Genomic DNA, 15,313 nt, shown 5'->3' on the forward strand with positions numbered 1-15,313 from the left:
TCTACATATATACATATATTTTATATGGATAATTTGTCAAGTTTATGTAAAGTATAGCTAAAAAATTTTAAAAGCTAGATGGTTATTGATTTATAACATAAACACTAGATTCATGGGCTAACTGTGGAAATTCAGTTTTAAAGCTGTCTTCTCAGATGCTAAGTTTTCCTGTGACTCTGTTGTTTTGGAATTCTGGAATTATCAATTCTGGGATATTAAAGTAAGCAAAGTAAAAAGTAACACTTTCCTGTGTTCTTCCGCTTCAAAAATCAGTTCCCTTCTCTAGAGATAAGCTCTTTTAAGTTAGGAATGTACCTTCTCAGATATTTGCTGTGCATATATTAAACACATAGTTTTTATTTTTTTAAAGCATAATCATACTAGATTTAGATGGATTTATAGATAGATGCCTATTTGGATGAATGGGTGGATGGACAGGCAAATGAATAGTCAGAGGAATGGATGTGGTTGAATACATAGATAATCTACAGCTTGCCTTTTCACTTAGAGTATGACAGTATTTCATGGCCTCTGTCTTACTCTTTTCAATGGCTAATATGTAATGACTTCTATACCTTCATTGGTATTTAAATATAGAGTTTGAGTCTCACATTCTTTATTTTTGTATTTTTTTAATCAGAGCATAATTCAAACATTAATTCTTCTGTTTTCCCCCTTTAGTTAATTATGAAAACATTGCCAGAAATCTTTCTGTGAGTATCTTTATTTTTCCATTGTCTAGTTATTGTTAGTTTTGTATAACATGTATTTAGAGAAAAGATTTAGTGTTTATTTTGCTGGTAATGGTTTTACTTTATTTTTAAAAATTTTCAACTGGGGGCAGTCCAGTATTTCAACATAGATACACAGCATTAAACAGTCAAACCAGGAAGTTGCTTTTCAGTTGCCTTATCTTCTTCTTGTGTTCAGAGCCTACTAGTTCCTCTCTTCCAATTCTTTTTATAGTGTATAATACATTATTGTGAATTATAGTAATACCACTGTATTGTAAGACATTAGAAATTATTAATCCTGTCTGACTGTGTTTTAATACTGGTTGTCTAGCCTCCCTCTGTCTGCCCTTCCTCCTCCCCAGCTTCTAGTAATCATGATTCTAATTTCAGACTCACTATTTTTTTAAACTTCCAGAGATAGAAAATATGTTATTTGACTGTATCTTACTTAGTTTTCTTAATACAATGATACCTAGTTTCATTCATTTTGCTGTAAATATCAAGATTTTATTATCTTTATGGCTGAGTTATATTCCATTTATATATACAATATTTTCTGTATCCATTCATTCACTGATGGACACACGAGTTGATCTCATAGCTTACCTATTATGAATAGTGCTGCGATGCACATAAGAGAGCAGGTATCTCTTTGATATACTGACTTAGTTTCCTTTGGTTATATCCGGGAGTGGGATAGTAGGGTCAGGTAGTGGGTCTGTTTTTAGTGTTTTGAGGAACCTCCATACTGGTCTCCATTTGGCTATGCTCAACAGCATTCCTGACAGCAGTATGGAAGGATTACCTTTTCTCTACATCCTCACCAGGGTGTTATTTTTAATGACAGACGTTCTAACTGGAATGAGATGATACCTCATTGTGGTTTTGATTTGCTTTGCCCTGAAGGAAAAGCTGAGCACTTTTATATGTATTTGTAGGTTGTTTGAATTTCTTCTGAGAAATGTCTGTTCAGAATATTTTCATATTTCTTTAGTGTATTATTTAAGTTTTTTTGTTGTTGAGTTTTTTAAATTAAATTTTATTTTCTTAAAGACATTTATTTAAAAGTCAGAGTTACAGACAGAGAAGGAGAGACACACACACACACACACACACACAGAGAGAGAGAGAGAGAGAGAAATCTTTCATCCTCTGGTTTACTCCCCAAATGGCTACAATGACAAGGACTGGACCAGGCCAAAGCCAGGAGCCCCAGGAGCTTCTTCCGTGTCTCCAACATTGGTGTAGGGGCCCAACCACTTGGGCTATCTTCTGCTGTTTTCCCAGGCTCATTAACAGGGAGCTGGATTGGAATGGAGCAGCCAGGACTTGAACCAGTGCCCATATGGAACACTGGTGTAGCAGGTGGCAGCTTGATCTGCTGTACCTCCACACCAGCCACTGTTGTTGATTTTTTGAGTTCTTTATATATTCTGGATGTTAATCCTTTGTCAGAGTTTGCAAATATTTTATCTCATTCTGTTAATTGTCCCTTTCACTCTGTTGGTTTTTGCTTTTGTTGTGAAGAAGCTTCTTAGCTTGATGGAATCCCATTTTTCAGGCTGGCGTTTTGGCACAGGAGAATGTGCCCGCACCTGAAATTCCAGGGTCTCATATGGGTGCTGGTTCGAGTCCTGACTGCTCCACTTCCACTCCAGCTTTCTGCTAGTGCACCTGGGAGAGCAGTGGAAGATGGCCCACGTGCTTGGGTTTTTGCACCCACATGGGAAAACCCAAAGAAGCTCCAGGCTCCTGGCTTTTACCTGACTCAGCCCTAGCTGTTGGGGCCATTTAGAAAGTGAATCAGAGGATGGAAGATCTCTCTCTCTGTCTCTCCCTCTCACTGTGTAACTCAGCCTTTCAAGTAAATAAATAAATCTTTTTTTTTTTTTTTAAAGAATCCCATTTGTTTTTTTGCTTTTATTGTTAGTACTTTTGAGATCTTATCCAAGTACTTTTGCAAATGTATTCAAGTGTGGTTGCATAATTTCAGGTCTTACACTTAGATCTTTGATGCTTTTTGCATTTATTACTACAAAGAGTGAAGAAGATAGGGGTCAAGTTTTAATCTTTTATATATAAATATCCAGTTTTACTGGCAAAATTTATTGAAGAGGCTGTCTTTTCTTCAGTGTATGTTTTCAACATCTTTGTCAAAGATCAGTTAGCTGTAGATGTATGGATTAATTTCTGGAATCTCTGTTCTGGTTTTCTATGTATATTTTATGCCTGTATGGTGCTATTATGGTCACAGTAGCTCTGTAGTATATCTTGAAATCTGGTATTGTGATGCTTTTAACTTTATTTTTTTTGTTGTTCAGAATTGCTTTGGCTATCGAGAGTCTTTTGTGCTTCCTTATGAATTCCAACATGTTTTTTTTCTAGTTCAGTGAAGAATCAGTATCTGTTCTTAGGATTATAGGATTAGAATTTTTATGTATCTGGGCCATTGTATAAATGATTTATATAGATTTTAAAGACTTGAAGATTCTTTCCCAATAATCTGAGTTTGAAAATTTTTAAGAGTTTATTCATTGGCATTGTAAAATTTATGTGATATTATAATACTTTTTTTTAAACTTTTATTTAATGAATATAAATTTCCAAAGTACAGCTTATGGATTACAATGGCTTCCCTCCCCATAACTTCCCTCCCACCCGCAACCCTCCCCTTTCCCGCTCCCTCTCCCCTTCCATTCACATCGAGATTCATTTTCAATTCTCTTTATATACAGAAGATCAGTTTAGTATATATTAAGTAAAGATTTCAACAGTTTGCCCCCACATAGCAACACAAAGTAAAAAAATACTGTTGGAGTACTAGTTATAGCATTAAATAACAGTGTACAGCACATTAAAGACAGAGATCCTACATGATATTTTTTTAAAATTAATTAATTTTCTATGCCATTTCCAATTTAACACCAGGTTGTTTTTTTTCATTTTCAATTATCTTTATATACAGAAGATCGATTCAGTATATACTAAATAAAGATTTCATCAGTTTGCACCCACACAGAGACACAAAGTGTAAAAATACTGTTTCAGTACTAGTTATAGCATTAATTCACATTAGAAAACACATTAAGGACAGAGATACCACATGAGGAGCACGTACACAGTGACTCCTGTTGTTGACTTAACAATTTGACACTCTTGTTTATGGCATCAGTAATCTCCCTAGGCTCTAGTCATGAGTTGCCAAGGCTATGGAAGCCTTTAGGGTTCGTGATATTATAATACTTATAAGATTAGAAGGAAAAAGTATTTGTACCACACAAATACTACCCAAATTCTACCTTCTTGAGGCTTTTTAAAAAATGCCTGCTTTTTTTTTAGCATGAAAGTTATGCCCTAGTGCTGAGTTATCTAAACTACATTTTATACTGGATATATTTTAGGTCTTGAAGAAAATTCCTACAATTGTAATTCTATTTGAAAATAGAATTGTGAGTAGTAATTTGAGTATAATTTAGTGACAAGTTTAGGAGACCTGGGGATTTTACATAGTAATAATTATCATTTCCCATAAAAATTTCACTTAGCTTGAGATATTCATCTTATAAATTATGCAAGTAATGCTCTTAGTTATTTTTTCATTTTTAACTTTTTGGAGAGGCTAGTAAAGTGTTTGTGAGCAAAAATTCATATAGAGTTATAAAGCAATTTTAAATTTACATTTAGATAATTTGTAATTAATAGTTTTTTCTTTGCTTATTTCAATTTCAGTGCAGGGAACCAAACCAGCACTTCAAACCTTACCTTAAACATTTCTTACCTAAGCGTTTACATTTTGCAAAAAGTGACAGAATTGAGCCCTTGACATTCTATTTGGACCCTCAGTGGCAGCTGGCACTGTAAGTTCTGGTAGTCTCCTAGGTAACTTTTGCCTGGTTGGTTAGTAATTCAAGGTAACCATTGGGCCCCTTCTCACGGTGTTGTATGTGAAAACTGTATGAATACAATTCTTTTTACCAACTGGCTTTGCTATGGAAACTGTCTTGTACGTTGTGGGATCTTTGACAGACCCCGGGTTTTCCACCTAATAGATAAAAGTACCACTGTTTCTCTAGAAAACATCTCTAGATATTGACATAAATCGAGTTGAGTTGGGTTGTGGGGATCACACTCAGCTGGGAACTCGTTCTGGCCTTCCACATCTGTACTAATAATTTCTTATGGTCTATACTTACATGTTACCACTTGTGATTACATCTCTCTCTCTCTCTCTCTCTCTCTCTCTCTCTCTTTCTCTCTCTTTCTCTCTCTCTTTTTAAGATTTATTTATTTACTTGAAAGGCAGAGTTACAGAGAGGAAGAGAGAGAGAGAGAGAGAGGGAGAGAGAGAGAGAGAGAGAGAGAGAGAGAGAGAGAGAGAAAGAGAGATGTCTTCCATACTGGTTCACTCCTCACATGGCCGCAACAGCCAGAACTGAGCCGATTTGAAGCCAGGAGCCAGGAGCTTCTTCCAGGTCTCCCACACGGGTGCAGGGACCCAAGCACTTGGGCCACAATCTACTGCTTTCCAAATTGCATTAGCAGGGAGCTGGATCAGAAGTGGAGCAGCCGAGACTCAAACCGGTGCCCATATGGGATGCTGGCACTGCAGGCAGCGGCTTTACCTGCTTCGCCACAACACTGGCCCCTACATCTCTTCTAAATATTACAGTTATGTCTGATGGTACCTTCAGAGTCTACCCAATAATTAATAAAATTGTACACAGTTTCTTTAATTTTTTTTACTTTATTTTATTTGAAAGGCAAGAAAGAGAGATATATACCTCCCATCCACTAGTTCATTCCCCAAATGCCCACAAGAGCCTGGACCAAGCCAATCCATAGCCAGAAGCCAGGAATTCAGTTCTGGTTTTCTGCATGGGTAGAAGGAATCCAAATTCATGAATCATCCCCTGCTGCCTCCCAGGGTGCACATTAGCAAGGAGCTGGAAAGAGGAGGCAAAGCCAGGACTCAGATCCAGGCTCTCAGAAATGAGATGCCAGTGTCCCAAGTGTCCCAAGTTAACTTCTGTCCCAAGTGTCTGCCCTGACAGTTGCTCATGTCATTCTCACCCCATAACTTCACATTGTATTGTTCATAGTTGATCTTTCTGCAAAGTGAAAAATAGAGGCGACCCCTTAATGATTTTCAAGGCCAAATGGTGTTGCCTTTATGTTGGCTTAACAATATAGTTATGTCTTCCTTACTATTGAAAATAATAGTATGATTATCAGTTATGCATTGTAAAATAACTTTGCATTATTAATTCATATTAGGAGTCCCTCAGAAAGGAAATACTGTGGAAGTGGATTTCATGGCTCTGACAATGTGTTTTCAAATATGCAAGTGAGTAAACCTTTTATACTTCTTAAAAAAATTTAATATGAAGAAAAATTAAAAATTTCAAATTTAAAAGCATGAACTGATTTTGTGTCTTGAAAGAGAATTAATAGATATGTTCTCTTTGGACATTAAGGAATTTAGTTAAAATTTTATATTTATAGTTCACAAATGTGTGCCTTAAACATCCTACTGAATTTCTCATCTTTATTTTGATATATTTGTGCTCCTGTAAGTATATTGCATCACAAGAAGAGGAAGCCAGTGAGCCAGTGATTTAATAGATGAAAAGATGTCATACTTCAGTTCTGAAAGCAGATAATATCTTACATTTATTTACCTAGCGCTTTAAAGTTTCAAAATACATTCATATAATGATCTAATTTCACCCCCGCAGCACTGTGTGAAGTGGGCAGGGTGAAGTTTGCATCTCATTTCAGAGATAAGGAAGATTACACCATCCATTCTGTTCTGACTGGCATCAGGAATTACAGTTAAACTGTGAGAAATATCTTGATGTCCTTAGATTGTACGTGTAATGGGAGTGAAACTGACACCCCACAACATACACAGAGCATGGTGGTTTTCCCCTTATCTTTTTTTTTTTTTTTTTTGACAGGCAGAGTGGATAGTGAGAGAGAGAGAGACAGAGAGAAAGGTCTTCCTTTTTGCCTTTGGTTCACCCTCCAATGGCCGCTGCGGCCGGTGCACCACGCTGATCTGAAGCCAGGAGCCAGGTGCTTCTCCTGGTCTCCCATGGGGTGCAGGGCCCAAGCACTTGGGCCATCCTCCACTGCCTTCCCGGGCCATAGCAGAGAGCTGACCTGGAAGAGGGGCAACCGGGACAGAATCCGGCGCCCCAACCGGGACTAGAACCCGGTGTGCCGGCGCTGCAAGGCGGAGGATTAGCCTTGTTAAGCCACGGCGCCGGCCTCCCCTTATCTTAAAATAACCAGTTTTTATATGTGCAATGTAAATAGTATACAACTGAAATGCCCTGATAAACTGTTCCTGGCTAATGTAGGCCCTCTTTATTGGATACGGACCTGGATTCCAGCACGGCATTGAAGTTGACTCCTTTGAAAACATTGAAGTCTACAACTTAATGTGTGGTGAGTGTGAACAGATGGCTTTCATCCCTCCTGGAAGCAGAGGTAGAATAGGATGACGATAGAGCTCACGTGGGCACCTTTGTGGAAATGATGGTGGGGTAAGACAGACTCTCACGTTTTCACTGGTCCTTGTCTTGATCCCAATTTGCTGAAAGGATATGTAGAACATACCATCTTATTATTAATTTTTCTTCCCACCAGACTGCACAGTGAGGTGGTCTGCACACCTCTAGTGTGGCTTAATTAAGACTCTTGAATCAAAGCAGTGACAGAAGCCAGAGAAAAGATTTGGGGGAAGGGAAAGCTGGAGTCTCTGGTGGCAACAATAGTTGAATGGATGAAGAAACGAAGGAGAATCCATTAGCTGCATTCTAGATTTTTGCTGTACCTTCTGAAGTAGTGCTTTGATGCTAGGATTTTGAGTTTTAAATATTATTTACTTTTTCTGATGATACAGGGTGTTCATTAAATCTTAAATATGTCTTGAGGATAATTGGAGCCCATGAACTTTAGATGAGCTAATATATCCTAAATCACTTAAAACAGCACCTGGCATATAGTAATTGCTACTTAAGTGTTTGCTATTACTATTTTTTTTTTTTTGGACAGTCAGAGTGGACAGTGAGAGAGAGAGAGAGACAGAGAGAAAGGTCTTCCTTTGCCGTTGGTTCATCCTCCAATGGCCGCCACGGCCGGCACACCGCACTGATCCGAAGCCAGGAGCAGGTGCTTCTCCTGGTCTCCTATATGGGTGCAGGGCCCAAGGACTTGGGCCATCCTCCACTGCACTCCCAGGCCATGGCAGAGAGCTGGCCTGGAAGAGGGGCAACCAGGACAGAATCCGGTGCCCCGACCAGGACTAGAACCCGGTGTGCTGGCGCCACAGGCAGAGGATTAGCCTATTGAGCTGCGGCGCCGGCTGCTATTACTATTAAGGGCATGAATCTGACTCAATGCTGGTTTTGAATTTTAAGTCTACCTTAGTAGCAGCTTTAAGACCTTGGGCAAAACACTTTATTTCTTTACCAAATACTGATTATAATTTAATTGTTTCAAGGATTCAGCAAGAAAAATACATTAGTACAGTGGTTGGCATATACTATGTATTCAGCAGATGAGTAGCCATATATTACCTGTCTTAAAATTCAGAAAATTTTTAGAGAAGTATATCATACATACTGTATTTTTGTTAAGGACAGCATAGTCATCAATACTATAAAACCCAAGAGAGTTTTATAATTTTATTTTAGCTCAAGAGCAGAAAACACTAAGATATATTTGGTTTAAAAAAATCTCAGCAGCAATTTGCCATTTATTTTGTTTTGAAAGTTCTAAGTAACAGTATACCATTTTTGAAATTATGCAGATTTACTGAATTTGACACCAGCCCCTAATAATGGAACACATGGAAGTCTTAATCACCTTCTCAAGAATCCTATTTACACCCCCAAGCATCCTAAAGAAGTGCAGCCCTTGGTACAGTGCCCCTTTGCAGGATCGCCCAGAGATAGCCTTGGCTGCTCCTGCAACCCCTCGGTAAGTATTGCCGAGAAGTTTAGCCTAGCACCCTCCAGAGCATGTGCTGCAGAAACATGGTGGGCCCTCAGTAGCATGGCAGATTGATTCCAGGATCCACCATGGACACTAAAAGCTGTGGTGCTCAAGTTCCTTAAATAAAGTATCAGCATATTTACATATAACCTACACATATCCCCCATTTACTTAAGTCATGTTGATTATGTAAATGCCATCTAAATAGTTGATATATTGTATTGGTTAGAAAGTAGTGACGAGAAACAAAGTTTATACTTGTTCAGTACAGAAGCATTTTTTTCTTTTCTTTTTTTCTTTTTGACAGGCAGAGTGGATAGTGAGAGAGAGAGACCAGAGAGAAAGGTCTTCCTTTTTGCCCTTGGTTCACCCTCCAATGGCCGCTGTGGCCGGCGCATCATGCTGATCCGAAGCCAGGAGCCAGGTGCTTCTCCTGGTCTCCCATGCGGGTGCAGGGCCCAAGGATTTGGGCCATCCTCCACTGCCTTCCCGGGCCACAGCAGAGAGCTGGCCTGGAAGAGGGGCAACCGGGATAGAATCTGGCGCCCCAACCGGGACTAGAACCCGGGGTGCCAGCGCCACAAGGCGGAGGATTAGCCTGTTAAGCCACGGCGCCGGCCCAGAAGCATTTTTTTCTTCCAAATTTTTTTTGCCATGGTTGGCTGAATCAGCCCATATAGAAGCCATGCATATGGAGGGACTGCTAAAACTAATAATCACATAAAGGTTTATGAGTGATGATAGACATGCTTGTTTTTAATTCTAGGGACATGTAGGCCTCTTATTACTTATTTTTCCCCTTCTTAGTTGGGCAACAAAATTGATAACATCCATAGAGATATCAGTTTGGGGAATATTTTGCCTTATGCTTTCTATTTTGTTTAGAGTTGATTTTGGCTTGTAGGAAGACTGTTGGAATAGCAATAAGCATGATAAAGCAGTGATTACATTCTTCAATTACTAGTGTTAGGCTCATGCTTACAATTTATCTTTTTGCAGATGTCATTCTGCTTTTATCCTCCTAATATAAAACAAATAGCTTTCACTTACACAAGATTGTTGTAAATTGTATCTTCGTTGTATGTTGGATTACTTGTGCTATTAGAAGCTGTATGCTATAAAATGAAAACATGTCTCTCCGTTCTTAAAAACAGTTTTGTAAACTTTTCTAGATTTTGCCCATTGTGGATTTTCAGACACAGTTTAATCTGACCATGGCAGAAGGTAGGTCCTGTTATTCCTCAGCTTGGAATGTAGCAGCTGGTTTCTTCTCACAGTGTGAGCCACAGAGACTTGGTTTGGGAGCAGTATTTGAGAATACCAATGAAATTAAGGGAATGATAATGGGCCATCTGATGAAGCATAGAGATTTCTTTGCTTGACAGCCTAGACTGTTAGTCATAGGAAAGGAGGGATATTTTACAGTGGAAATAGCATCTCACATATTTAGTGGAAGCTGAGTCACTCTTTATGAGCATGTTGGAAGTGTTTTGAGGTTTTCAAGGTTTTTATCGGTTTGGTGGAAAGCCAGATTTCTATTGAAAATACCCAAGTTCCTATCTCATTTGGTTCTTAGTTAAGTACAACAAGTTATAAATTGCTTTATTTATCTAAAGGTGTTTCTTTATACATTTTGAATAAAAATTAAGAATATGCAGAAAACTGATGAAACTTTTCACTTCTGACTTGGATGTTCAGTCACTTTGGTACAATCTCTTATCGTTAAGGTACTGGGCTCACTTTTGTTTTCTGCTGGGATAAAGAGATAAGTTGTGCATTAATTCATGTAAATGTTAGGATTAGAGAAATATTTTATCCCTGACTTGACAAAGTGTTGTAAAGAATGACACTTTCAGACCTGGGAAAAACTAAATTTGACTATGAATTAAGGAACTATACATCTATGAAAAAGGCACTTATCCTCTGAGCTGCTGTTTCCTTTTTTGTAAAATGAGTAGAAAACTTTCATTCATAGGGAATGTAATAATTAATTAGATGATATGTACTAAACCCTTTAAAATGTACTTGTCAGTTTTTGGTAATATAAGCTCTAATTATCAGAAATTTCTAGCAGTTTTATATGTTGTCCTCTTGTGATAGTCTTTGTATCAAATTGTTCTTTCTATATATTTATAGAAAAAATTGTAGTGAACACTGTTTTGTTAACTATTTATTGTTTAGCTCTTTGTAATTAGTTGCATCTTTTGTATGGTTAAAATATTTGTTCAATCTCATTAAACAAAAAGGTTAGATGAGTGTATCATTATGTATTGTCTTATATATATATACACACACATCGTGTAGTAGATCTTGCAGTGTCCGATGGCTATGTTTAAATGGTGATTTCCCTCTCCCCCGTGACTCCAGAGAAGAACATTAACCGTGCGAGTTTACCCTACGGCAGACCTAGACTTCTCCAGAAAAAAAGCAGTGTCTGTCTGCTCTACCAGCACCAGTTTGTGAGTGGATACAGCCATGACGTCCTCATGCCCCTTTGGACCTCCTATACCGTCGACAGAAATGCAAGTATTTGACACCTCTGTTGGGCTTTAGGCCTTGTAAGTGAAGAGGCCCAGACCTATCTATCTCTTCACATGGGCTACATCCTAAGGGAGGTGTGAACCTCCTAGGGGAAGGCACTCTGTTGACTTTCATTACTTAGCTGGCCTGGGAGGAGAGCTGGCCAGGTAAAGGCAGGGGGCATCTCTAACAAGAAATTTACAGTTCTGCCTGCAATGTTTCTGACCCTACTTGGCCATCCCCTCAGCTGCAGTGGTCACTTTGGAAGTTGAGCTGAGTGAAGGGCTTTTCAGCTTAGAGCCAATAAGATCTGTGGCTCTGACCTGGGCATCCTTCGACTCCAGGGCAGGTCCATTTCCAGTGATCCAACTCTTGGCAGAGCTGCCAGGGCTCTTCACAAGCTGACTTCTGCTGAAGCCCAGGCTTACCACATTGAAAGCCACTGCAGTGGACTGGCCTGTTGGGTCTCCTTGAGGGCAGATCACTGTACAGATCAGCCATTAATAGGCCTGCCACCCATTGCTTCTGATGCCGAGCTTTCTTTTCCTCCTGGTTTGTGTTAAAGCAGACCAGAGGATGCAAGTCAAGGGAGTGCCCAAGTCCCATCTCTAATCTTCGGTGGCCTAAACTACAAGTCTATAGTCACAGGCATGTTCTGTAGTAGTTTTTCTAAGGTAGACAATGCCCATGAGGAAAATTATATTCTCACTTTAAAACTTTCTTTCCCTTTGGTCTGAAAGGGAGGTTTTTTCTACTTACTGTATACTTCGCTGATGGCGAAGTAAATCTAGCTATGAGATTATAATTTAAGCTCTTATTTTGGCTATGCTATTACAGAAAAATGTTAGCCATCTCTTTTATAAGGTCTAAAGATTAAATTGTACGTCCTACAGATTCCTTCATAATAGAATTAGTTTCCTACCTTGAAGAGAATAGAGAAATGAAAGAACAAGTTGGGCTTAGAATAGAGAAATGAGGGAGCAAGTCCTAGATCGCTTGCTGACAATAGCAATATCACATGAATACTTAGCAAATAGTTTCAACCATTAGATAGCAACTTAAGAAAACATTTACCAGAAGGTCCAATGCCTTCTAGAAATTTTTAAGAATCATGTATTTGGAAACACCTCTTAAATATCTAACATGGTGTAGTTTGTTTAACCAGTAAACTTAAGCACAACCATATAAAATGTTTTTAGTTTCTTTCTACCAACAGGTATAAAACATGATACAGAGATTCAGGTCACACGAATTAAAATGTACCTTTGATTAATGTTAGCAGCTTAAATTTATGGACAATCTTATCTATAAGCCAATTAAAATAAAATTCTTAATAAAATTTTCCCATGTGGACATACAATATGTACACACGTATAACATAACATAATAGACCAATATAGCAATTTTAATAATAGCTTTTAAAATCTTTAACGCTTTTTGTAAATTGCCAATTGATTTGAATTGCTTTTTGTTTTTAGTAACCTCAGTTAACCATGCTTTCTCTCAGTTGGTACTGTTAATACATTATTGGCTTCATCTGTTTACAGAGCCGTCCCAAAGTACTGAATACAATAGAAGTGGCTGGAAAAAGTCCATAGGAACCTATAGGAGGACAGCTAAACACAGAACCAACAACGCTTTAGTTTTATGAGCAGCAAATCATATGTAACTGTGGATGACAAAAGACTTTAAGTTGCCATGTTTAAAATTATAAACTCATCAACCAACAAGAGGCACTTGCTTACTTCACAGTATTTTTGAAAGCACCTGTAGGATTTTACAAGTATTTAACCCTTTAGGCCTCTGGGGGCTTTCTCATTAAGATAACTATCATGTCTAGTAACACAAGATCATTAGACTTTTTAATTCTCAAACATTTGTATTAATAGCATTTTCCATTATAGAAACTTAAAATTTAGTACCACGTCACATCTTGACAGTACTTCTAATATAATCCAAATAGCCTGATTAGTTGGTGTCTCTATAAGATGAAAGACATAGGTCCTTCGATATTTTCAGTTGGGCCCAAACTGGAAAAACCAAAGTCCAAGATTTACTGGAAATTTTAGAGTTCAGATTGTTTGAAACTTTGATTTTTTGAATGCCTGTCAAGAATGCCAAGAAGGCTCAAAATCCAAAATATCTGGTTGAAATAAGATTCCTTAAAATCATGACATAATATAGACCAAATTTGATCATTGTTACAAGGTGATTATTCACATCTTTGAAAATAAGCACATATTTAAATAACCCATAGCTCTTAATAAAAATTCAGCTGTTTTTGAACAATTAGAATTTAACAGACATCAAGAGAACATAATAGATTACTTTAACACATTGCTTTAACAGAGCATCAGAGTTTAATTCTATGTCAAAGAGAAATTGAGCTTCCTGTGAGCTTTTGCTGTGAGGTTTCCTTCCTTTACCTTCTTTCATATTGGTGACCATGTTTCTGTGTTTCTGTGTGTAACACATCTTTAAGCATCTTTTGCAGGGCAGGACGAGTGGCGACAAATTCTTTCAATTTCTGTTTGCTATGAAAAGTCTTTATTTCACCTTCATTCACAAATGAGAGCTTTGCCGGATATAATATTCTGGGCTGGCAGTTTTTCTCTCTTAGTACCTGGGCTATGTCTTGCCATTCCCTTCTAGCTTGTAGGGTTTCTGATGAGAAGTCTGCTGTGAGTCTAATTGGAGATCCTCTGAGAGTAATCTGACGTTTCTCTCTTGCACATTTTAGGATCTTTTCTTTATGTTTCACTGTAGTGAGTTTGATTACAACATGTCGTGGTGAGGATCTCTTTTGGTCATGTTTACTAGGAGTTCTATGAGCTTCCTGTACTAGGATGTCTCTTTCCTTCTCCAGACCCGGGAAGTTCTCTGCAAATATCTCACTAAAAAGGCCTTCGAATCCTTTCTTCCTCTCCATGCCTTCAGGAACTCCTCCTAGAACCCGAATGTTGGGTTTTCTACTAGTATCCTGTAGATTCCTGACAATATTTTTTAGATTTCTGATTTCCTCTTCTTTTCTTTGGTTTAACCGCCATGTGTGGTTTCTTCAAATGATTGTTAGGCAAAACATTGAAAGCGGAATTTCTCACTGTTAGTCTTTTTTTTTTTTTAAGATTTGTTTATTTATTTGGAAGGCAGAGGTAGAGAGAGAGAGAGAATTCTTTCATTCACTGGTTCAGTCCCTAAATGGCAGCAGTGGCCAGAGCTGGGCCGAATGAAGCCAGGAGCCTGGAGCTTCTTCCAGGTCTCCTACATGGGTGCAGGGACCCAAGGACTTGGGCCATCCTCTAATGCTTTTCCAGGCCGTCGCAGAGAGCTGGATCAGAAATGGAGCAGCTGGGACTCGAACTGGCACACAATTGGCATGCTGACACTGCAGGAGGCGGCTTTACCCACTACAGCAGAGTGCCTACCTCCTCGCTGTTACCGTGGCTCATTATCCAATTAGAGGAACACAGAGCCAAGAGTCTGAAATGTGAGGTTCTGGTTCTAGTTCTGCCACTGTTGAGCCATGTGACTGTGAAACTCAGAGCAAATTTCTTCCATGAAACCAGGGGTGGGCAAAGGACATATAGGAAAGGACATTCCCCCCCCCCCAGTAGTTTCAATAGTTTATGATGAGGACTTCAAATTTCATGAAATCAGTTTTAAAAACAATCACCATGATTCATGTCCCTGTATGTGATTGTGTGAGCACAAACATTTCCCTCAGCTGCCCAAATCTCAGGGTTTCCTGACTGATGGGAAAACCATTCAAGCTTGGCACCATCACTCAGGTTGCCATGGACAGGCAGACCCCCAGCCCGAACCAAGGAGAGGCTAGACTCCTGTCCAGTGCCAAGGCCCAGGGTGGGGGAGGCATGGAGGGTCAGCCTCCAAAGGAGTGAAGCAAATACCCCATGAGTCAGATCACCCACCAGGGGCTGCAGTGGGAAGACAAATGATGAAAGAGAGAGAGGAACAGTAGACAAGACTTAGATCTCCTGAGCCTGGCACTGTGGTATAGCGGGTAGAGCTGCAGCCTACAGTACCGGCATCCCATATAC

The 15,313-nt window shown here is 38.8% G+C and overlaps 1 protein-coding gene across 1 annotated transcript in view; it reads left to right on the forward strand.

The window, feature by feature from the left end:
- The window catches only part of ENPP1 (ectonucleotide pyrophosphatase/phosphodiesterase 1), a 75,840-nt gene that overhangs the window by 47,601 nt on the left and 12,926 nt on the right, over window positions 1-15,313 (forward strand). The window contains exons 14-20 of the mRNA XM_062186768.1: window positions 682-713; window positions 4,464-4,591; window positions 6,009-6,078; window positions 7,097-7,184; window positions 8,551-8,720; window positions 9,908-9,959; window positions 11,103-11,257. Of these exons, the coding sequence (XP_062042752.1) occupies window positions 682-713; window positions 4,464-4,591; window positions 6,009-6,078; window positions 7,097-7,184; window positions 8,551-8,720; window positions 9,908-9,959; window positions 11,103-11,257 (695 nt within the window). The remainder of the gene's footprint in view (window positions 1-681; window positions 714-4,463; window positions 4,592-6,008; window positions 6,079-7,096; window positions 7,185-8,550; window positions 8,721-9,907; window positions 9,960-11,102; window positions 11,258-15,313) is intronic.

Source organism: Lepus europaeus, chromosome 3 (assembly GCF_033115175.1).
Source record: "Lepus europaeus isolate LE1 chromosome 3, mLepTim1.pri, whole genome shotgun sequence".
Taxonomy (NCBI): domain Eukaryota; kingdom Metazoa; phylum Chordata; class Mammalia; order Lagomorpha; family Leporidae; genus Lepus; species Lepus europaeus.